This window comes from Pecten maximus, chromosome 10 (assembly GCF_902652985.1).
Source record: "Pecten maximus chromosome 10, xPecMax1.1, whole genome shotgun sequence".
Taxonomy (NCBI): domain Eukaryota; kingdom Metazoa; phylum Mollusca; class Bivalvia; order Pectinida; family Pectinidae; genus Pecten; species Pecten maximus.
The window spans coordinates 26,455,599-26,482,108 of record NC_047024.1 but is presented as its reverse complement, the minus strand read 5'-3'; the positions used below and the strand labels follow the sequence as shown (position 1 = coordinate 26,482,108).

The window sequence follows — 26,510 nt, the reverse complement described above, 5'->3', positions numbered from 1 at the left end:
ATCTAATTACCACTACATGTAATTGAATTCATAATACAATATTATCATTATTTTTTATATTACAATAGTACGCGGATCACTCTCCTTTTTACATGTATTCGTATGATGTATTGATGCATAATCACATGCTGTTATTTTCACCTGAAGGCCGGAAGGCCTACGGAATAAATGAACTGAACTGACCCTCTTGTTTTCTCTCCTCACCTTTAGCTTTCTCCCTCTAATACCTAATATCCCCTGTTCCGCCCCGCCTCTTTGCATATCATTAACAATACACGTGCTACAACAAATGTACCTTATCATTGCTCCCCCTCCCAGTAACCTATTTTTGTTGTCATCGCTTATCATGACTATACCAATACCATCTGAGATTGGAGTGACCCTTTCCCTGTTCTATCACTCAGGAAATCACGCGGCCTACACCCCTGAGCTCTGTATCAGATTCTGCACTTTACCTGTCAATCACGGGTGTTGTTTTCATCAACCGAGTATTACGTGACCTTTGACCTGCTGTCTCTGATATATAGCTACCATTTTAAATGATGTATAAAGTTATACATATTCTAACATTATTCTTAGCCCATTATGTTACAATTTTCAAGAAAACAAATATTCTAACTTGCAATATTAATATCAATATTATCCATAAATATTGTAACCTATCACCAGACATTTCTAGTTTTTGATCAACGTTCTTAACAATTAACTTTTAGATAAGATGTTCAAATGTTAAGCTAATTAGGCTTGATATTTGGACATCTGACCTGTCCTGTGTTTGGTCACCCGATCACGCCCCACATGGTCCGAAATTTCGTGTACTAAATCTCGTGTACTAAATTCTTAGCTTTAATTAAACGGTCTTTAATAGGACCATATGAAATATGCCTTTGAAATAGTGGCATCCATCTTGTTTTTATCGCCTCCGATACTAAATTGAACGAAGTGCTCTCTCTCCATACGCAATGAGTATGTTTACGGGTGATATACAATATGTATAAGTGACGAAGGAAGTGGCCATCGGCGGTTTAGTCTGACGGGCCTTGTTAAAGAGGTTTCAATATTTAATTGGTAACAAGAGGTCACATATATATAATAATGATATATGGCGTACAGTTGCTACAATTTGACAATATTTTATGCAGTGCATATCTGTGATGATTACTAAGAAATTGAACAATGGAGGAGTACGGCTTCAAAGATTAATTTAAAATCAATTAACTTGAATTGTTTTTTTGGTTGTTGTTTTTTTCAAAAATCTACATGTGCTATAGTAGTGTAATAAGTGAAATTGATTAATATATAAGCTGTCTAACCCTTTGGTGTGACCCATGTGTTTACCTGGCCAAAGTGTATTGTTTTACTTATGTAATAACCGACCCTTTGGAACTGGGTGACCCTTGTGTTACCTGGCAAAAGGGTATTAATTGATTTACTTACGTAATTACCTATTGACCTTCCTATGTACCTTTAATCCGTTGGCCAGCTATTTCCTATGAGATCATGTAATAGTTTTATGTAATATAGTTCAAAGGTTAAGAATTGTAAACAACTGGCATGTTCCTATCTATATAAGGAACACCTTATATCTGTTAACGGCGCCAGACTACATTTGGAGGCAGAGGAATAACATCTATTCTCTGTCCCGGGCTGCTTTCGCCCGGGACGGGACTGACAAGTACAGTATGTATGCTTGTACACCATGTTTGTACTAACACTTTAATAAAGTACAGAAAATAGAAAAAGAAGGATTTTATCATATACAATTTTTCAGCATAGCCATATAATTTTCTTTTGGCCCCGGGTATGACGCGACAGGTTGCGTTACTGGTCTAGATGAAGTATGTGATTGGTCAATGTAGCGGTAAATGCAAAATGCAAATAAGCAGTTAAAGACGAAAACAAATTAAGATTGAATGCAAGCTGAATAAGTGGATGTATAGATATATTAAAATGACACATTAATACAATTATATTCCTGATTCAAATGCAGTCTTATTATCACCAAAAATGATTCAAACTCATATAAAAAAAATTCCGGACTGAAACGCATTTATTAATTAGTTCGTTAATGTATTTCTCCAGCAGTTTTACATTATAACCGCCAGCATCAAAACTATGCCGTTTATCTTTTTTAAAGATATTTCTTGTTTGTAAATTCTTTGCATTTTGTCTCGACTCGGATAAGTAGTATTTTGGAATATTTTTCTTTCTCAAACATATTACTGATTCATGTTCACATTTAAATTTATCACCAATATCCGATTTACACAAATTATAAATTCTCTCTGACGAGGTATACCTACCAAGCCATCTTCCTAATTATCCTACTGATTCTACTGCTAGTTTGATATTAAAGGATTTCAATTACTTTTGATTTTCTTATATTTGATTCATTAAGATATTGTTCAAAATTCATCTTAATGATTGTTGTAAACCATAACAGGCTAGTACATTGTATATGTATCAATAGAGAGATCCCGGTCCCCGGTGGGCTCTGAATGCTTCATCAACTCTGAAAAGGATTTATCTGTATTGTGGTATATACTCTGTCGGCCGTCTCGTTCAGGTAGAGGCTGGCTACAGATCCGAGATGGCGGAGTTCTTTTTTCAGGGTAAGATTTTTTTCGTTTAAAGATCTTTTATACTGAACAAATTCTAAATTCTAACGAAAATCCCGACATGTAATCACGAAAAACATATGGATATTTAAGTTCTAATATGGTAGGTGTCTTGATAGTTCTACCTTTGATAATCCGATCAGTATGCTCTCGAAGTGGAATCGTAATAGCACTAGAGTGACCTTATATCAATTCTAATTAATTACGTACTCTTCTTTATGTATGGCGCAGTGGTAATATCACGGGGCTATGGTCCCGTGATTTCTCAATTCGAAATCGCTACCCTCTGTTGTGCACCTTTCAAAAGAATGAAACAGACTCTTTGCACGTCCAGGTTCTAGCTTTTATTGACATTAACATAAAGTATATAGTGACAGGAAACGTATGCATAACGCTTATCAACATTCCAACTGATTGAAAAGTTGCGGAATACAAATGGTTGACCAATCGTCTTCTTAAGTCGAGACCTGGCTTTACAATTTTGGTCCCATGATGGGATCAGCTACATACGTCATGAGCTGTGTCCGGAATCAAGGAGGGGCCGTGTGCACCTCAGTCCAGCGTGATCACCTGTTGGTCAGCGTGACCTTCTGGGTTAGATATGCTAGTCTTTGAAAGCCGATTGTATAATCGTCTCCATATTTATTTCTGCCAAATTGGCCTCTTGTTGGTAATTAGTTCGTACTGTAGTTTCAGTGTCGAACCCTGATATTCTTAACAGCTTCTCCCGGACATAGTGTAAACACTATATCGCTCAATGAGCTGGCTGGTAAAGTAATTACCGTTATTGTAGTACAGTCAATACTGCTTGCCATTTCACTTATATTTAAGAATTTTATATTTCACTTATATTTACGAATTTTCTTCGTAATAGTAACCCCGGGGTTCGATTCCCTGGTCGGAAGTGAAAAGGTATGTGGTCACCTGCCCGACGGTTTCCCCGGGTACTCCGGTTTTCTCCCACAGTAAGACCCTCACGCGCTTCCATCCTACAAGAGTGATTAATATATCAAGTTGGTAAAACTTGTTTCGTAATTTTACTTTATCAAATACATACTTATTTGGTGTAGTTTTCAGTAATATTGAAGTCCCGGCACTGTCTCTAGGGACTGGAATTGACCCCACCCTTATTCTTGTAGCATGATTGTTGTAATATCATTATGCCTAAAGCAATCTGTTTATAAAGTGGGAATCTCGGTCGTTTCCATTTGACAATGTCCCCAGAGACAGTAATTTACCGCATTTCAGAGAAAATACGTGAAAACTGATTTTCAAATTAATGTATCAATTAAAAATAGGTGCGTCCCGAGTTTAACGACACGTTACTCACTACTGTAAAAATCACGTGACGTCGTGTATTTATGGCGTCATAATAGTTTTTCATACGATATTTAAATTTATGACGTGTACGAAGTATAGAATGGCTGATCAGACAAGCTATAGATAAACAGTTAGAAGCATTGTGTATGCATGTCATTCCATGGTGTTATTAATCTGTAGTTTTATAAATCGAGTCATGGTATGTTTTTACAGCTGATATGATTGACAGGTGAATTTGTGAGGGTCACATGGTGACATAGTAAAATAACATGATGTGTAGACCTCTCGTAACTCGTCAACATGGCAAATGTCGACTGTAGCTAACTGTCATCCAAAATTTAACAAAACATTTTTGATTGTTTGATAATACATGTATATACATATAGCCTACGAGCATTCTGCACGCTGTTTAACAACACAAGCAACTACATATCAAAACTGCAGGTACTTGCATATAAAATGTTAATTTTGAAAATTAAAGAAAAATGGCTGGGATCTGGGTACTGTGTAAAGTACAAGGTTGGCAGGAGTTGGCAACTCCGCCACGAGCGAAAAGGCACCCTACACACTTCTATGTACGACCGTCATAAAAAAAAACATTCATCTTTAGCCTACCGTGCCATCAATACGATTACTAGTACAATGTATATATAACCGCATGACCTTTTAACCCTATTTGTAAATGAGGAATCTGAACAGGCTCAGAGAACAGTTTGCAATGTGGTGGTGTCCTGAAAGATTTTTTCACGGATAACTGTGTTTTGGATGTAAAAATTAGTATTTGGTACATACATAACCAGGTGTTTGATACATAGTTAAAGGGATGATCGGTACATAGTTAAATGGGGTGGTCAGAACATTACTAAATTGATGCTTGGTACATTAACAGGTGATCGGAACGTTAAACGGGTGTTTATGAATGGACGTTTGGTACATAGTTAAACGGGTATTTTGTACATAGTTAAACGGGTATTTTGTACATAGTTAAACGGGTATTTTGTACATAAACGGGTATTTGGTACATAGTTAAACGGGTATTTTGTACATAAACGGGTATTTTGTACATAGTTAAACGGGTATTTTGTACATAAACGGGTATTTTGTACATAGTTAAACGGGTATTTTGTACATAGTTAAACGGGTATTTTGTACATAAACGGGTATTTTGTACATAGTTAAACGGATGAAAGATAGTTAAACGGGTGTTTATATATAATCACACGGCCATAATCATAAGGTTTAGTGTACGGGAAATTAAATATGTATATATTTTAATTAAAACTAATATTTGTTTTACAAATAATGGATCAAAGTTAACATTGCATAAATTTATTAGTTTTAAAAGGCATGCAAACTGTGTAAATAAAATGTAAACCTTTCTAATTTCTCTTGTAGCTTAAACAACATGGTGGACACCACGGGTCTCATAAGCAAGTTACAGTAATGTTTGACCTGTGAATTAAATCAAGTTCAGATGCGATTTTTAGCCGATCATCATTTGATTACAGATTTTATCGATTAATTGATTATGGTTTTCAATCGATTTGACATCACTTTCTTGAAGGCTATATTCCAGGTACAGATGTTAAATTCAATTATAGAAATATAAATATTATATGAGATTGTGAGGATTGTTCACATATTCTATTTCTACAATCTTAACTAATATTTAATTTTGTACTCACTGTGGTAGAGCCAGTGGTAAGTTGTTTTTCTTTCCGCATTGCCGTATAATATTCTTTTGGCCCAAGATATGACGCGACAGGTGGCGTTACTGGTCAAGATGAAGTATGTGATTGGTCAATGTAGCGGTAAATGCAAAATGCAGAGATGCAGTTAAAAACGAAATGAAGTAAGATTGAATGCAAGCTGAATAAGTGGATGTATCTTTTCAAATGACATATTGATAAAATTATATTCCTGATTCAAATGCTGCCTTAGTATCACCAAAAATGATTCAAACTGATCTAATTTTGTTGTCCGTGCTGAAACGCATTAGTTCGTTGATTTATTTCACCAGCGGCATTACATTATAACCACCAGCATTAAAACTATATCGGTTATCGGATATTTCTTGTTTTTAAATGTTTAACAATATGTGAATCACTGCATTGCATAAATGTGACCTGCTGAGAGAAAATAAAATGTTGTTGAATCTTGTTGAATCCTACATTTCAAACTAAGACTGTTGCATGTTTACAATTTATTTGATGGGTAATGATAGTATTATCATTTAATTTTTTTTTTCAATCTTAAGAGTTGCAAACATTATTTAAATTCTCGATAACAAATGAGGGTTTGAATTCTTTATAATATATAAAAAGATTGAGTGACCTAACCCAGAATTCTATAAAAACGATACCCCGTATCCTTTGACCCGTGACCTAGAGGACATCGACCCTGTGGTGTGTTCTCCATTTGCCCACTTTTTTTAGAACAAAGAAAAGTGTATACATAGGAGAACAATGGAAAACCAATTATAGTCAGTTCCATAATAATTTTACCTGTGTTTACCTGTATGATTTACCTGTGCTAAAAAGTGGGCAAAAAGAGAGGTATATTTATGTACCTGAGAAGTGGGGAAAATAACACTAAGTTATAGTTTTTTTGTTTTTTTTTATCATTAATCCGTGAATGTCATCATACACACATCATATTTACATACATATATATAAGAAAGAACATACATTAGATAGTTAACATATCCACAAACATTATACATAAGCACTGGTAATACATTATAATATATATACTAAAAACATTTTTCATACATTTTATATTACATTCTTCAGTTAAAAAAGAACATCATATTCACACATATATATTTACATTCTGTGTTACATTTTCCTATATGTCGTTAGTCAACCAAATTGTATTCATGAGACTGTATACTACAATTTACAGTGATTCGGTCAGAATAGGGATACAGCCCCGGGTGTTGCTGGTAAAAACAATGGTCCCCAGTTACATTCGGCCAGGAGAGATTTCAAATGCTAGTATTTATCTACATAAACCACCACAAACAAAGCAACGCAAGTGATGAGAGTAAAATTTAATAGAAAAAATGAAGTCGACCGACTCGATACAAAATTATTATAAGCTCTATTCCTAATCTATAGGAAGTAATCGAATTGTCACTGTCGTCACACAGGGGCTCGTTGTCGAATTGTCAGAAATGCTAGACACGACAACATTTAAAGTCCAGAATTTTTTTTAAATCTTGCGAAAAATCGGCAGTATCGACATAGTTTCTGGTTGTGTATGCATACTGAATTATAGTTATGTGGTTATTCACTGATGTCAAAGGCCTACCTTACTCCAAAATCGAGCCCCTGTGAAGTTGAACATCGTCTGCTAAGTTAGCGACACTGATGTGACCGGTTAGACTGGATTCTGTTTCTAATGAAATATTCTTGGAATCGTTTTCGCCTACTGTCAAGACGACGTTCATTTACAATTTAAGAGATGATATTCTTCTTAAAATAACGTAAATCCAGTCGATAGAAACATAAGTGTTTCCGAGGAATCGAGTCTGTCCTGTGCAGTACCCATTCAACGCCGCATCACTGCTAAATGTTCCTAACAAACTTGATCTCCTGTATCTGTGCATTTGCCATGATAGTAGTGGTCTCGGTAGTGATGGTGTCTGTAGTAGTGGTCTATATTATTTTTTTTCATATAAAGTACTGTATATTTAAATATAAATACTTATAAACAGGTACATTGCGCATCATAAATAACAACAAAATAATAATACTGTAATCAATGTGTATTTTTTCCTATATAAAGTACTGCATAAAATTATACATGTAGCTACTTATATCTTATAGTTCCTTATATGGCCATGTAGCACAGGTAACACAGGTGAAAATTCCAGGTAAATCCCAGGTAAAAACAAGGTGAACTACTCTGAAATAGACTATAATCCCTATCACAACATTTTCTCCATATTGTGATTTTAAAAAGTGGGCAAATGGAGATACAGCCGACCCTGTCAGGGCTAGTGATTTATAATTAGCAGGGTTGTGCCATCTCGTATGTAAACAATGGGCCAGGTGTACGTGTTTTTTTATCCAATCAGAGAGACGTGTGAATTTCAAAAATAAATGGGTATAAAACACACCGTTATGCTGTCAACTTTGTCAGACACCACCTTTACTCACGCATTTACATCTTACAGGAATTGTGTATAGGAGTTAGGTGTGTCTAAATTTTGGATTTATTTATCGTGAGAGGAGGTATGAAAACTATTTTATTGTGTATATATACATTTTAACATTTTTAATGTTGTAAAATGTGATGAAAAAGAAATGTAAATGGGGTTGTATATATTTTTATAGGTACAGGATATTACTAACGAGATCCTCTATTATACGGCTTTCGGAATGGCTGCATGGTTCAGATATTTTTTACATTGACGGGGGAGTGGCAACATATTTCAGGAGCAAATAAGCATGGAAATGTGTTGAATTGAGAGGCTATAGACTTTATTTAATATATTGTACAACGAAGTGCATATTTTGTAGTGATCTTTTTCCATTATCTTTCAATCAGGATTTAGTTCATTTTTAAATATTTTCAACGTCCAAATTTTTTTTAAGTAATGCATGTAACAAACAAGAGAAACTACGATGGCTGGTTCCTCTGTTGATTGGCAATGTATTCTGTGGCTGTGGTCCTGTCCAATAGAGTTCTGTTCCTTACCCCCAACTCTCCCTCCTTTCTATCAGACCAAGTCTATGGAACGCCATGGCTGCCCTTAGACCAAAGGTTGTTTTGCATCATGTCGCCATGTTATATCATCATGTCACCATGTTATATCACCATGTCACCATATCAGATGATATAACATGGCGAATGATGATATAACATAGTGACATGATGATATAACATGGCGACATGATGATATAACATGGTGACATGATGATATAACATGGTGACAGGATGATATAACATGGTGACATGATGATATAACATAGTGACATGATGATATAACATGGTGAATGATGATATAACATAGTGACATGATGATATAACATAGTGACATGATGATATAACATGGTGACATGATGATATAACATGGTGACATGATGCTATAACATGGTGACATGATGTTATAACATGGTGACATGATGATATAACATGGTGACATGATGATATAACATAATGACATGATGATATAACATGGCGACATGATGATATAACATGGTGACATGATGATATAACATGGCGACATGCTGCTATTACATGGTGACATGATGTTATAACATGGTGACATGATGATATAACATAGTGACATGACGATATAACATAGTGACATGATGATATAACATGGTGACATGATGATATAACATGGTGACATGATGATATAACATGGTGACATGATGATATAACATGGTGACATGATGATATAACATGGTGACATGATGATATAACATGGTGACATGATGATATAACATGGTGACATGATGATATAACATGGTGACATGATGATATAACATGGTGACATGATGATATAACATGGTGACATGATGATATAACATGGTGACATGATGATAAATCATGGTGACATGATGATATAATATGGTGAAATGATGATATAACATGGTGACATGATGATATAACATGGTGACATGATGATATAACATGGTGACATGATGATATAACATGGTGACATGATGATATAACATGGTGACATGATGATATAACATGGTGACATGATGATATAACATGGTGACATGATGATAAAACATGGTGACATGATGATATAACATGGCGACATGATGATATAACCTGGTGACATGATGATATAACATGGTGACATGATGATATAACATGGTGACATGATGATATAACATGGTGACATGATGATATAACATGGTGACATGATGATATAACATGGCGAATGATGATATAACATGGCGAATGATGATATAACATGGTGACATGATGATATAACATAGTGACATGATGATATAACATGGCGACATGATGATATAACATGGCGAATGATGATATAACATGGTGACATGATGATATAACATGGTGACATGATGCTATAACATGGTGACATGATGATATAACATGGTGACATGATGATATAACATGGTGACATGATGATATAACATGGCGACACGATAATATACTATAGTTCAAGTTCAAGTTCAAGTTCATTTATTACTTTGAGTCTTACGACTCATCAGTGTAAACATATGATATACAGGATATTTACATATATACAAAATGTTAAATTGGCCGCAGGAGAATGAACAAAGCAATAATATAATATAATAGTAACATCAATCTATATCTCATGCTTGTGATCGGCACTTATTTGCCGCTTACAGATATTTCCCAAGATTACACAAGTCTTTAACATTATTTGTATTAAGTAATTGAGTAAGCTTATATACACTTGGATTATTTCTATAATAATATTTTAAATACTTCTGTCTTAAATCAGAAAACCTAGTACAAACTAAAACAAAATGAAATTCGTCTTCTATATCATTAAGATTACATAGAGTACAAACTCTTTTACTTCTATCAATGTCAAAATATCGCCCAGATTCAATATTCAACTTGTGAGCTGACAGCCTGAGCCGAGCAATTTCTTTCGTATAGCTGATATTAACTGATTTTGTTAGATACGACTGTAATAGAATTTTATCATTTAATTCCCAGTAAAGCAAACCTTTCGACATATCTATAATAGCACTATATCCATTTTGATTAAAAATGTCAAATAATCTTTCCTTAATTATTGGAAAAGTAAAATCGTTTCCATTCTGGGCGTCCCAAATATAACCTAAGCCTAAGCGATTCAATTCATCTTTGATTTCACAGACCCATTGGTCCTTAAATAGGGGCATATTTTCATAACACGATTTCAATATACAATTTTCAGTATTGAGCAATTTAAACCAATATTTAAAAATTCTAAGTTTCTTTGTTATGTACAATGGATAACGGCCTAATTCGAAATATACCATCATATTTGGAGTAGATTTGCGCACACCTAACAACTTTTTACAAAAATTGACATGATGTTTTTCGATATCAGGGCCTTTATGGAATCCCTATACTTCTGAACCATAATTGACTATGCTACTGACATATGTATTAAACACTGCTAATTGAGTCTCAATAGTAAAATACTGTTTCTTACATACCCTCATTAATGCAAATAATGCTTTTCGACCTTGTTCAGATATTTTTTTCTGTGTTTGTTTAAATTTTCCATTATAATTCAATAAAACTCCTAGATAGTTTAATTCATTCACTATCTCTAAAACACACCCATCATATTTCCAATTTTCATTATCTTTCAATTTTCCCCCATTTCTAGAAACAACTATCTTTGTCTTGGAAGTGTTAACAGTTAGGCCCTACTTGGTAGTGTAATTAAGCAGGGAGTCTAGCATTTTTTGCAAGCCTTGGGGTGTTTCGGCAAAGATAACAGTATCATCCGCATACATAAGTAAGAATATGTTAATTAGTTGTAAGTCAATTGAAGGGCAGTTGTCTTCTATAAATTGCATTTCAAAATAGCGACATGATGATATAAGATGGTGACATGACGATATAACATGGTGACATGATTATATAGCATGGTGGCATGATGATTTAGCATGTTAACATGATGATATAACGCCTTTGTTCTTCAGGAAGCTAAGGCCTTCCATACTAGTCAATGCCCCGATTGGTCAAGCTTCATATCAGGTAGACTTCGCATAATACCTTATAGTATCTGTCGTGATTGCATTTATGCTTATTTAAAAATAATGTAACAGTGCTGTCCACTGCGATTACGGAATAACTGTTCAATTACCTGTCCACAACCGGCCTACCATATTGTATGTACTGAATACCCTTCTTCAACACTCGGTCAAGGATTACTCAAATGATGTATCTGGGATACACTAATTGATGCCATAATGTGTAACAATCGGGTTGTATATGTATATGGATAACTTGTTATAAATGTGTGTGGTGAACATACGTCTATGTATGTCCCTGGGTGAACACACAATGGTTGATTTTTTCGGCATAGCCGTATAATTTTCTTTTGGCCCCGGATATGACGCAACAGGTGGGGTTACTGGTCAAGCTGAAGTATTTAATTGGTCAATGTAGCGGTAAATGAAAAATGCAGATTTACAGTTAAAAGCGAAACAAAGTTAAGATTGAAACTGATACAATTTTGTTATCCGTGCTAAAACGCATTAGTTCCTTAATTTATTTCACCATCAGTTTAACATTATAACCACGTGCATTAAAACTGTGCCGTTTATCTTTTTTAAAGATATTTCTTGTTCAGCTTGTTTAGGTTCGAGACCGAGCAATTCAAATTATCATTTGAATAGATTTTCATTTCGTCACTCAAATACCTAATATTTGACAAAGTTTGATTTATTTTTTATAGTGAATAAAAAATACTTCTCCTATGTATAGAAACGTACTTTCGTTAGATGAGTGACTCCGTAAACTGGCATTAAGTCAAAAGTTTGGTAAATCCGTGCCATCTTTAATGCGGAAGTTACATTTAAATCGTGTCAGCTTTAAATACGGCCTAATCTGATTGTATAGCTTTTTGTTGGGGTATTGAGGGATAACTTCAGTTTAACTCGGATAAATGGAATGATCCGCAAAGCGGATTAGAGGGATTAGTCTAATCTATATAATATTTAATAATGATAATCAGCACTATAGCGGTAATACAGTAAGTAACTTTAGTAAATCTTATTCAATACACACTGACAGGACAACGTCAATTATAAAAATGTGAAGTAATTCATAGCATCTCTGGTCTGTACCATTAGATTATTAGTTTGAAACTAAATTGAGTCTATAGAACTCAATCTTATTTCAATTTGACACTGTGATTTATATTGCGTTATAATATATGAAGTTAGTTTTACTACGTAAAATTGATGTTTAAAATAATACAAAAGAGAAAATTCTTATTCCGCGTATTCAATATTAGAGTTTAGCGTAATGTGATATATTGGGGATTAATTAAAACGTTGGTAACCGCTAGGTCTGGAGCCGAGCCCATGCGATTACATAACATTAACGAACCATGACGAAATGGGTTTTACCAATTTAAAGAACGTTAGTTTTTATCTTTAGCGGTACCATTATCACATAAATTAGTCGACCTTTATATAATTACGTTCTATCAAATCCGTACCGACGTGTTTGAACCAGTTGAGTCATGTACTGATCGACAAATCTAACTGTGACCTGTTTAAACACAGACTTCCGGTGGTCTTAATCTCAGGTTTAAATAAACGGAAGTTATTAGTGAGCTGCCAATCCAAGATTATCAGACGGATTTGACATTTGCAGCTTAACGCTAACATTGAAATATTACATCACGATATTTTATATGACGATGGTTATAAAACGTAACGCATCAGACACGAAGTTAGGGGAAAACAAAATTCACCCGAAATATTCATCCACCGTACTTGTGGGGTAGTTACAAGTCCGTCGTCAAACTTGACAAGGGGAGGTAACTGTGATAGATCAGAATGGGAATACATGGCTGGTTTTAACGGTTCATGTAGGAAACGAAATAAACGTTCGTGTTTGTTACCGAAATTCATCATAAAACATCATGCATTGTGCAACAGTGCTTTAGGACGGAAAGAAATGGACGTTATTCAGTGGGACTAATGATTAATACAAATGTTTAAGTTTCTAATTAAGTGTGCAGGTTTGGTTTGGTTTTAGTTTATTTTGTTTAACGTCCTATTAACAGCTATGGTCATTTAAGGACGCCCCCCCCCCCCCCCCCCCCCCCCCCCCTTGCGTGCGACATGCATGCGTGTGGCGAGTGCGTATGTGTGTTGTGGGAGGCTGCCGTAAGTTCGTGTTAAGTCCCCTTGTGATAGGCCTGAACTTTTGCCGATTTATAGTGCTACCTCACTGAGGCATACTGCCGAAACACCCAGCTGCACACTCCACCCGGTCACATTATACTGACAACGGGCGAACCAGTCGTTCCACTCCTAATATACTGAGCGCATTTTTAAAGACACTGGTATGTCTCGGCTAGGGGACAGAACCCAAAGCCTTCCTCACAGGGGCGAATGCTCAACTAAGGCCAAAAGTGAGGCATTGTCAAGGGAGACATAAGAAAGAAGAAAGTTGTTCAGAAAGTAGAGAAAAGATAAGATCCCAAATTTAGTCGCCTCTTACGATCATGCAATGGGGGCAGTAGGTACAATTCTTACGCCCTACCTGCAGGGCAGTTAAGTGTGCAATGCACGGCCATAAATTACTGATGAAATCGACTTGTGTGTGTATTTTTTGTTCAATCAGTTATTTATGGCCGTGCATTGCACACTTAATGCACGGCCATAAATTACTGATTGAACAAAAATACACCCCACAAATCGATTTCAAAAAGTCGTCCAGTCAGACGGAAGGACGTCTATCTGACCGAAGCTTTACCTAAGTTACACGGGCCTTTTGTCTCTAGAATATTAAAATTACAAAAAAAAGAGTTTTATGATTTTTTCTCAGTGATAATTATATCTGATTCCCGCTTCAAACCAGGGGGAGATAATCTTGTATTCACTTTTTTGCCTTGTTTAATTTTCAGTGTCACGAATATATTTTATGTGCAAACTGATATGGTGATGCTAAAAAAATAATAAAGTGACAACTCCATTTCATTATTAGATCCTTTACGTACGACAACCTTATAGAGACGTTTAAAGTATTCAAATGGACATTCAGGCTGGCGATATCACACAACTATTCCGCCCCATAGGCATAGCTCTAACAACTGTCCGTGATGACGTAGCGATATATCACTAAATATCCATATACTTCAGCATCTCGACCTCAAATTAATGGAATCCTGAAATGCTGACTCACAGTTTAAATATAAAAGAAGTGAATTGAACGGGCCACATACAACGTTAACAGAGCAAGACCGGGCGGTTATGGACATTATGTGGCAATATGTGTATAGGTAATTTTCATCAGTTGGGTGAGGGACTTTTGAGATAAACCTGTGTATTTGTACCCTTTCCCCACGGGGTATTTTCTTGTAAAGAGTGGTAATTGTATGGTGGAGTTTGTTTTGGGGATTAAATCCCGCTAAGACCTACTTATTTCTACGGTTACAGGTGTAATCAGTGTTTTTGTATACCTCCACCTCGCGATGTTGACAGTTCTATTCAATGTTTTGTATACCTCCGTCCACCCCTCGGTAAATAATTGAGCGACCACGGTACGAAAGAATCTTTCTGTAAATAATTTGAAGATTGTACAGAGTACTGACGGATTAGGATTTGTCAGATATATTTAAAGTCTCTGTTTTAAAGATATTACATCACTGACATCTTATATATTCCTTGTTACAAAAACGCATGATTGTGACACCTGTAATTTAGAAATATATATGATTAACATCAAAAATGAACAAAATCAACACGCATCAACTAAATGCCAAAGCCCTTTTTGGGGGGAGGGGTTGGGGGTACAATTAATTATTATCTACATAAAATTTTATGATGAAAATTCAGTTCATTTTATTCCGTAGGCCTTTCGACCTATAGGTGAAAATTGAACCTCAACTTTTGTAGGTTGGTAAAAGCGTAAAGTATGTAACATTTGTTAAAGGGGCATTCTTTTAAATAAAGTTTAGATCGTCAAAATTAAACTTTCTGGAAAATATGTATTTCGACTCTAAACATCACTTATTACCGTTAAAACATACGATATTTGTCTACAATACGCCTGATGCTTCGTGTTTTTGAATTATTGTAATTCATTTTTAAGAGAAATGTTACATTCCAGCAGAGACGTCTCTGATTCAAGATATTTTTTTTTAGGAGCAGACATTTCACATATTTTATTGAAAGTGTGGTTGACATTTTTAAAATGACTAGTCAATCTTATAAGACCGTTTGTTATCGCCAAGAAGATAAGAGTTAACTATTTCCCGCCGAGTAAACAAGGAGTGGTTCTTGTCCTTCGAGTAGGGCCTATCTGACAACCCTTCCACGCGGCTAACCGCAAGGAATGTATACACAATAAATTTGAAGCGATGACTCACTCCATATTGGCCCAGACCGGTGATAATCTGATATCGACAGTGTGTCATGATGGAAATTTCCACTATCACAGGGGGCGGAGCTAATGTTTTTCGTGTCGTGCGCAAAGTGGTGAACTAGGTGTGTCGCGTAGTGTTAATCATACGGGAACCACAAGCGGTCGTAAGAAACGTTACAAAAACCGGGGAGGGGCTTAAATGATAGTGACGTGTGCAAAAGGTAGGTATCCAATCAAAATGGGTTATAAAGTTCGTGTGCAAATTTGCACTACAACCGTGTTTGACACTGACCATATTATCATTTGGCCGCGAGACACGTACTGAGTTAGACGGGTGTTGCTGTGTGTGTAGTTTATTGAGGAAGTGCGCGCTTCAACACTCAGTCCGTGGGATTTACCGTCCGACTAGAGCTAGGTATGGAAACGTGATATAGTCTTTATACAATAGTTGTTGCACTCGAGTAATATTATCTGAACATTCAAACGCAATTTGCCGTAAATCATATTGACGACGAATAACATTTAGTGAGCAGTATTTTCTTACTTATAACATATCTTTTGATGATTGTTGACGTTGTACTGTTAAATTGTTTTCTCTTCGATATATAATCGGGATTGTAATTTTATTTGCATGTAAATTTTATTGTCGATACCGTCACAGTAATTTTGATTTTGTGGACGATACGTTGATAATTGTTTTTTGATCGTTAATTTTTTTTATTCATAAATTTTTCAAAAAAGATCAATGCTTCGTTATCAGATCGCTTTCACATGTTATCAATTTGCATGTACACAATCTTAGAACTATCATAGTTATTGTTTATTCAGATGAAACTTTGAGCATTTTACCGGTAAATGTTGAGGATGATTCATGTGTATGCGATAACTGATAATTGTACATGTATATCGGCGATACCATTGCTATTGGTATAGAATTGTGAAAAATGCTTCTATCCGCGATATTGGCGATGTTGTTGGGGAATTGCTGATTTTTTTTATCGACAGTATCGTTTTCTCACCGATACTGTGAGGGAGATGTGAGGATTTTTATTGCAAATATTTTTGAAATTGTAGATTAGTGTTATTGATGATATCGCGAAGCATGTGTATCTTTCCTATCGACTAAACAATATCTTACTGAAATCGCCGATGACGTACGAAAATTGTTAGTGTTTTATCGTCGATATCGCTCGGGAATCGTGAGATTTAACTGCCGATATCGTTGAAGTTGTGGATTGTTGGTTTAGCCGATATCGTCAGGGAATGGTTAGTGTTGTATCGCCGATATCGTTAGGGAATGATGGGGGTTTTATCGCCGATATCGTTAGGGAATGATTAGTGTTTTATCGCCGATATCGTTAGGGAATGATGGGGTTTTATCGCCGATATCGTTAGGGAATGATTAGTGTTTTATCGCCGATATCGTTAGAGGATGATTAGTGTTGTATCGCCGATATCGTTAGGGAATAATGGGTGTTTTATCGCCGATGTCGTTAGGGAATGATGGGTGTTTTATCGCCGATATCGTTAGGGAATGATTAGTGTTTTATCGCCGATATCGTGAGGGAATGATTAGTGTTTTATCGCCGATATCGTTAGAGGATGATTAGTGTTGTATCGCCGATATCGTTAGGGAATGATGGGTGTTTTATCGCCGATATCGTTAGGGAATGATTAGTGTTTTATCGCCGATATCGTTAGGGAATGATGGGTGTTTTATCGCCGATATCGTTAGGGAATGATTAGTGTTTTATCGCCGATATCGTTAGGGAATGATTAGTGTTTTATCGCCGATATCGTTAGGGAATGATGGGGGTTTTATCGCCGATATCGTTAGGGAATGATGGGGTTTTATCGCCGATATCGTTAGGGAATGATTAGTGTTTTATCGCCGATATCGTTAGGGAATGGTTAGTGTTTATCGCCGATATCGTTAGGGAATGATTAGTGTTTTATCGCCGATATCGTTAGGGGATGATTAGTGTTTTATCGCCGATATCTTTAGGGAATGATTAGTGTTTTATCGCCGATATCGTTAGGGAATGATGGGTGTTTTATCGCCGATATCGTTAGGGAATGATGGGGGTTTTATCGCCATTATCGTTAGGTAATGATGGGGGTTTTATCGCCGATATCGTTAGGTAATGATTAGTGTTTTATCGCCGATATCGTTAGGGAATGATTAGTGTTTTATCGCCGATATCGTTAGGGAATGATTAGTGTTTTATCGCCGATATCGTTAGGGAATGATGAGGGTTTTATCGCCGATATCGTTAGGTAATGATGGGGGTTTTATTGCCGATATCGTTAGGGAATGATGGGGGTTTTATCGCCGATATCGTTAGGGAATGATGGGAGTTTTATCGCCGATATCGTTAGGGAATGATGGGGGTTTTATCGCCGATATCGTTAGGGAATGATTGGGGTTTTATCGCCGATATCGTTAGGGAATGATTAGTGTTTTATCGCCGATATCGTTAGGGAATGATTAGTGATTTATCGCCGATATCGTTAGGGAATGATTAGTGTTTTATCGCCGATATCGTTAGGGAATGATTAGTGTTTTATCGCCGATATCGTGAGGGGATGATTAGTGTTTTATCGCCGATATCGTTGGAATTGTGGATTGTTATCGGCGATATCATATGGGAAGTTAATTGTTAACGACTATATCGATAGGAGCTGTAGAATTTATCATCGATAAAGAAATTGTTTTATTTTTATCGCCGATATTGTTTTGGAATATCGTTAGAATTTTTTATCGACAATATCGCCTTAAAACGGAATGGCTTGTAGAATCGATATCGGTATGTAATTGTGTATTTTTTCAACGAAATCAAAATAATAGGGAATTAAGAATTGTGTATATCGACTTTATCTTCTGAATATCGGGAATAATATATCGGCAATATATATTATGATATCGTAATTTTACAATAAAATATATCGCTGTTAAAGCAAACTATTTCTTTGTTTAAAATCATTCGAAGTAAATTGTTAAAAAAAAAGATGTATTAATAAAATTGTAATTAATCATCTTAGCTTTAATCATGATCATAAAATTGACACAGAAATATTATGACAAGTTATGACTTGTCAACATAGAATTTGAAAAAAAAACGCGTCCATTTCCCACTCAAATATTTCAAGTGCCTGTAGTTGTACAGCCGTAATGTATATACGTACTGACTGGCGAGACATCAGCCGATGAGGGAAAGTCTGAGTGCGAGTTTTATCAGCAATGTGGTGTTGTTGGGAGCGCTGTCGAACTCGTAGCCGGTCCTGAATAACCTTATTTACACAAAGAATCACATGCCGCGCTACGATGTCAAGGTCAGATTTGTAGCCGTGGGACAGTAATTGGCTCCTATAACATATGACAGGTGTCTGGAACGAAAATTTCCACTACGTACTAGAGGGTCAAACACAGCAGTGTGTAACACAATAGCACAGTGTCATCAGTCAAGCGGAACGTAGATTTTAAGTGGCTAGTGAAGAAAGGGGAGGAGCTACGTGATATGCGTCTAGGTGTAAGCTCGACCGTGATTCAGTTTTACAAACAGTTAGCGAAGAACACGGTGTACATGGTGTAGGAGATTGTAGCGATGTGATCATGATTATACGGGATGTGTATATAAACATTTCGGTCTGGAATGCTTTCGCTCGCTGGCACAAGGTAACCCGAGGGTTGATATTGACGTCTCGTTGAATGTGATTTAATGATAGTGATATACTACATGTCCTACAGGTAGATACTGTACAGTATTTATAAAATGCTGTCGGTGATCAACTTTTACTTAATTCCGGGACGCTTGAGCTTGACTGCTCACTTCGTACTTAAGATTATGTTATTCTTTACATCTTTTGTAATCTTGTTAACTTATGGAATATTTTGTACGGATATGTCTACTTTTTAAAACGATCTCGAAGCTTAAATTCGACTAAATAAAAACTTACTTTGCAAATGTAGATATATATAAATAAGGAAACCAATTTATCTTCAATTGATCTTGAACATAACATAACTTGAACATAGCATTCAATCTTGTGATGTAGGTCAGGGACCATAACTCTTGTATGATATTGTCTGAAAATTCGAGATGAAAATTCCAAGTAATAATAGAAAGAAAAAAAACATAATTACGTACTTTGCTTTTATTTTTGTTTAACAATTATTTTTATCATGATATGCACATGTAGTTTTGTTAACTGATTAGAAAAAAAAACGAAAACAAAAGCTTTCGAGATCTTTTCCCTCGTTGAACGTTTTAATAGAACTTTTTAGATGAAGACCCATGGATGTGGTGGTATCAAATTACTTTCAGAGCTATTTTTCAGTGCAATTAATTGTATCTGGGCACCTTAATATCCCAAATATTGAAACCCGATATACTTTGTTTTGATATATCAAGTCGTGTTTTCCTGTTCAGAATTCTGATTCATGGATTGTTTTTGTTTTAGTACCCTTACCCGATATCTTATCGTCGCGTGCTATGTTTTAGACTTAGCTTCTACTTAAAATACAGTTTTCTTCCGGACATATTGAATTATGGATACTCATATATATAATGGGGCATATTTTCCCATTATTTAATCCAGTGATATAGCCCTTTATTTAGCTTTAGGTAATATATGCGTCCATTTGCGACACATCACAGTTAAACAATGTGACACATTCATTGTCACTACGTGAGCATCTTTGTTTTTACGATACGGAATGAATCTTCACAGATTTTGATGAAATTGACGAAGTATATATATTTCTATTTTGTAGATTTTTTCCTGCCCTTCGCTGTATCCATCTGCTGACGACATTCCCGAGAAACCAGACCGTATCTGATCAGGTAACTACAGCAGCCGGTCATTTACAGATTGATTTGTAATGTTGGACAATTATATTTTGAAATAAAATTTTATTAAGACATCAGGTTTTGTTCCTTATCATCAGTGTTGTGACATTTCACCCATCACACGAGAAACATTTGATCACCTGATGATAAGTACATGTATATAGTTATGGTCCATTCGTAATTGCAAGCTTCATGTTGTTAAGATTTCATAATTGTATTATTTAAATGATTACGTAACTTTTTCTTATAGTTTGTGCCAGTGTGTTTCATTTTCATTTTAATTGTGTTGTATTTTGATAACTGTTCCTTACAATGAAGATATTGTCTGTACTGTTTTGAAGATTCCGTGACGATCAGAACCGGAATTAAGCATAGATTATATCATTTGCTATAAATAGTAACAAAGCGCAGAAGATCCACAAAGTAACGGTCAAGGCCGTGAGCTATACGTAGGTACAAGTCAAGAACATTTAAAAAGTGTAAGTCGAGAGTATGATTATGAAATGTACCAGTAAGAGCACGTGTTGTAATTGTAACAGGTTTGTGAGTTATATATAGTAACAGTCAAGAACGTGATTTGTTAACCGTAAGCCAAGGCATGAGTTATTAATTAACTATTATTTAACTGTCTATCTATAACAAAAATATCTATAAATGGTTATAGTCAAGAACACAATAATTAGGCTAAAAACACCAGTAATTAGCAAAAGTTATTTTTGTTAAACATCTTATAAATACACCCAATGATATGAACGCTAAAACATCCCAATTATCTAGAAAATTGCCATAAAGAACAACAGTCTTTATATAGTAAAAATCGATAACATAGTCAAGAAGTAAGATATAAACCAGAATATTCAGCACCATATAAATAGTAACGGGCAGATCACAAGGTATAAATAGTAACGGGGAGATCACAAGATATAAATAGAAACAGACATATCACAAGGTATAAATAGAAACGGGCAGATCACAAGGTATAAATAGAAACAGGTAGATCAAAAGATATAAATAGTAACAGACAGATCATAAGGTATAAATAGAAACGGGCAGATCACAAGGTATAAATAGTAACTGGCAGATCACAAGGTATACATAGTAACAGGCAGATCACAAAGTATAGATAGTAACAGGCAGATCATAGGGTATAAATAGTAACGGGGATTTCACAAGGTATAAATAGTAACAAGCAGAACACAAGGTATACATAGTAACGGGGAGATCAAATGTATAAATAGTAACAAGCAGAACACAAGGTATCAATAGTAACAGGAAGATCATAGGGTATCAATAGAAACAGGTAGATCACAAGATATAAATAGTAACGGGGAGATCACAAGATATAAATAGTAACAGACATATCACAAGATATAAATAGAAACGGGCAGATCACAAGGTATAAATAGAAACGGGTAGATCCAAAGATATAAATAGTAACAGACAGATCATAAGGTATAAATAGAAACGGGCAGATCACAAGGTATAAATAAATAGAAACGGGTAGATCACAAGATATAAATAGTAACGGGGAGATCACAAGATATAAATAGAAACAAACAGATCATAGGGTATATATAGTAACAGACAAAACAAAAGGTATAAATAGTAACAGGCAGACCACATGGTATAAATAGAAACGGGCAGATCAAAAGGTATAAATAGTAACAGACAGGTCAAAAGGTATAAATAGTAACAGGGAAATCACAAGATATAAATAGTAACAGATAGATCAAAAGGTATAAATAGTAACTGAGTAAACAACGAGCAGCGTTTCTTAATTACTGTCATTAGATAAACAAACGCGTTCTTGTAGTGTTACGTTAGGTCTCGGTGTTCTATAAATATGCTACATTTTGTCTTGATTTGTCTAAATTCCGATCGGGGAACTTGAAATAAAGTCATCAAATGAGTGCAGTTCCCATAATGATAATGGTAATAAAGTCATCAAATGAGTGCAGTTCCCATAATGATAATGGTGATGGATTCGCAGGTCAAGAATGCATAACACCGACGCAAAATGGACAAAGTTAACGATTCACAAAACTAAGAAATTTCCTCTTCTAACCGGCATCAACACTATCTACTAACTGCTGTTGTGATCGTCGAGTGAGTGCCTATATTAACGAAGCCTTGACCAATTGACTACTCTCAACTATTGCTATTTGTAGGAGACGCACTGAATGCACCAGCATGCCTATCATTTTCGGAGTGGAGGTCGGGAATGACGAAGAAGTCGACTGCGATTGGGACGGACAGCTGATTGATAACACCACAGGAAAGAAGGTCTTCGATCTTGGTCACCAGTATGTTCCCCCTGAACAGCTCTTCCCGAGTTTCAAAGATGGACCGTGTCTTTTGAGTTGCGCCAACTGTGCAACTGTAATGAGAGTAGAGGAACTCGTTCAAGTGAAAAGGGAGTTTTATCCTCGATTGGACGTTCATGATGTTTTCAGTAATATGGAAAACGAATATCGCTCAGAAATCGTACCCTTCTGCTACACGTGTACTCAAAGATTGGCTGTCATGTTTGAAACGGCTTGTCCACCTCTTCCGTCGACAGAGGCAGAAGTGAACGGCGATCCTATGAGTAGCATGTCACAAGCGAATAATTGGACAGCTGTCGATGTGAAGGAGGAAGAAAATGAAATGGTGAACAATGCTGAAGGTGTACAGATGAAGTCACATCAAGATTTCGCGTTGACTGAAAAGATCCCTAATTTGAATGATGGACTAATTGATTCTGGTGTAGAAATGGAAGACAGCGATACTTGTGGGGAGCAAATGGAAGACAGCGATACTTGTGGGGAGCAAATGGAAGACAGCGATACTTGTGGGGAGCAAATGGAAGACAGCGATACTTCTGGGGAGCAAATGGAAGACAGCGATACTTCTGGGGAGCAAATGGAAGACGAGGATACGGAAAAAAGCGATACTTCTTGCCGGGAAGTGGAAAACAAGAAGACGGCAGATTCGGATGTCGAGTCATCGGTTGAAACGTACACATGCAATATATGTGATTCTGAATTTCAAACAGCTGTTGAATTCGGGAAACATACACGTACGCATGAAAGAATCAGCGCGACGATCTGCCCAGTCTGCAGTATCCAGTTATCCAATGATAAGTTCTATGAACATTTAGAAATGCACGGAAGAAAAATAGAACGACTTCTCAAAGATATGAAGAAAATAAACCGAAAGGAATCTGTAAAGAAATTGAAATTGAAGAAGTGCTCGGAGTGCTCATGGGCCTTTCACAGCCGATCGGAATTGAAAAAGCATAAGCGAGAAACGCATTTCAAGTGTGTGTTTTGTAACAAGTACTTCAAAGATGAAAAGCGATGTAAAAAACACGTCCTAAAGGGAAAGTGTGACAAATACAGACCGAGAAGGAGGAAGCCATCCCCCGTTACTTCTCAAAACGAGTTCATGTGCACGACATGTCAGAAAAGTCTTCCTTCGCAGGAAGATCTATCAAGTCATCTCAAAATGCATCTAAAATTTAAGAAATGCAAGATTTGTTTTTCAAAAGTTCGAAGTGGAGCACATTTCCAAAGCCATATGCGTCAACATGAGATCGCGGCAAAAGAAAATCCAGTTGGTTCTTCCATGACTACCGCGCCACAAGAATTTGTGGACGAAACCGTCAGTTCGGGAAACACTGCTGAAAGAAACACAAGTTTACCTGCAACGTCCGAACAGCAAGTACAGGAAGATAACATTGACATGCCCGCAACGCGAACTACGTGGCGCCAGCTGTCGTTACAATTGAAAAACAAGGATTCGCCCGTTAAAGAAAATGGCACTAACGACATTAGCAGAAACGATGCGCCAATTAGCAACGTCTGTGACAAGAGCAAGACAGCACATCTTACGAACACGACCGTCGGTAGCATTATCCCCATCAGAAGCAACTCTTTGGTCAGAAACTCTTCTTGCGACAGTTTCACTAACATTAGACAGCGATCTGTTCACACAAACACGCAACATACAAAGATGGAAAACGCCACTGAAAGGATCGGTAAAAAATGCAAGAAAGCATCGTCATCTGAAAAGGAGAACAGGAATCAGTTGTCTGAACCACAGGAGCAATTTGTATTGGAAAAGAAATTTTCTTTGAAAAACAATACGAAAAGGATTTATTTCAAGAGATCCCCAGAAATATTGGCACAGCTGGCGAATAAACAACTGAAACATACAGAAATACACGTCAAAGAAAGAGTGCAATCTTGTACTCCTTAGACGAAGATGCCTGCAAGACTCTTGTAGGCCTGGATATAGAAGCAATGCTTCCCAATACCACGAATTTATTAGCATATATGCTCCATTATATAAGAGAGCATCGATTGTTGCAGCTCCCCGGTGAAATGGCGGTTATCTAATTGTAATAATGCAAGTATGTTCTTGTGATGATGAAGTCACGTATAAACGGGAACACGAGGAGCTGCAACAACTATAAGCCGAAGTGGCTCAACAGCACATGATAGTGTAACGGCACTTTTGCATCGATTTGGAGCGAGTGTTATCCTGTATAAAGGGTATACAAGTATGTAAATGAGATTGCGGCTTGCTAAGAAGATGATGCAAGTGCAAATCTGGCGTCAAGGATACCTTGCGTTTTGTGAAGAAGCAGACTTCATCGATGTACGTAATCTAATAAGGATGATTACGGTACATTATGCCTTATGTTGACAATACTACATCCGTTTGTCGGAAAAGGCGTGTTTATTGATACGGAGACAATGCAAGAATATCATTATTGAACCAGATACCAAAATGTGATGCTGCTCTAGCATGTAATTGCGTACCGGAAGTGTTAAACCAGTACGCACGCTATCACGCAGCAGGAAGTTTATAACGTTAGAGCTATACCTGTCACTGATTGTCGGTACGTGACGTTTTTTGCTTGGTTTGGCTATCGGATACTTTCATGTATGAACGATTATCTTTTAAATACTTTATTCATCAGTAGTGGTATACGCTTAGAGAATGTCGGAGTGGAAACATTACTCCTATAATTAACTGCCGTATGTGGAATATACCTCTACATCGACTAGCCAATAACCTATTCTGGATGTACAACAAACAGGACAATACCAAACGCTCGGATATACACGGAACGAACCAATACCATGTATGGACTACTACTCGCCTTTATATAGTGGTTCCTGCTTTTGTAAATATACTTCTTAATTTTTGTTCTTGAATGTCTGCCTTAAATATAGCTATCTAATAAATTGATTTTAAATGTCTTTTTTGTGCTAATTAGATTAACATTATATCTTTTATAGCCACTATTGCAATTGCTATATTTTGACACTTCTACATTATTGAAGTAGATGAAAGATTGGTGGAGGTTTCTTGTATCAAACTTTCTCATTGCGGAGGGAAAATCAATTTTCAATTTACCTTAGTTATCTAAAATTTCCATTTTAATTGCGAGAATAATTGTTTAATACGTTTTGACTGCATCAGAGGATAATTTAGAACGATTACATTGTACAACGTAAATTGCAAATGTACACGAAATCTAAAAAGTCAGTCACGTGGCAGAAAAAAAAGGCTCGATTTTTACTTTCGTTTTGAGTAAGGTTTGCATTGTATTGCTTGTAAATCACTTAGAATGGTATCCAATAAAAGTGCTCTAATGGTA

General features: G+C 36.0%; 1 protein-coding gene across 5 annotated transcripts; it reads left to right on the top strand.

The window, feature by feature from the left end:
• Positions 1 to 2,573: 2,573 nt before the first annotated feature.
• Positions 2,574 to 26,510, top strand: LOC117335698 (zinc finger protein 507-like). 5 transcript variants are annotated; one of them, XM_033895865.1, is made up of 4 exons: positions 19,202 to 19,686; positions 20,785 to 20,854; positions 23,029 to 23,611; positions 23,642 to 26,510. In XM_033895865.1, exons 3-4 carry the CDS (start codon positions 23,051 to 23,053, stop codon positions 25,097 to 25,099), a joined length of 2,019 nt encoding a protein of 672 aa, XP_033751756.1. In that variant the 5' UTR covers positions 19,202 to 19,686; positions 20,785 to 20,854; positions 23,029 to 23,050; the 3' UTR covers positions 25,100 to 26,510. The 5 variants fall into 5 exon arrangements, with proteins under 5 accessions (XP_033751755.1, XP_033751754.1, XP_033751753.1 ...); XM_033895864.1 differs by lacking the exon at positions 19,202 to 19,686 and adding an exon at positions 2,574 to 2,612 and having other exon boundaries at positions 23,029 to 26,510; XM_033895863.1 differs by lacking the exon at positions 19,202 to 19,686 and adding an exon at positions 16,115 to 16,231 and having other exon boundaries at positions 23,029 to 26,510.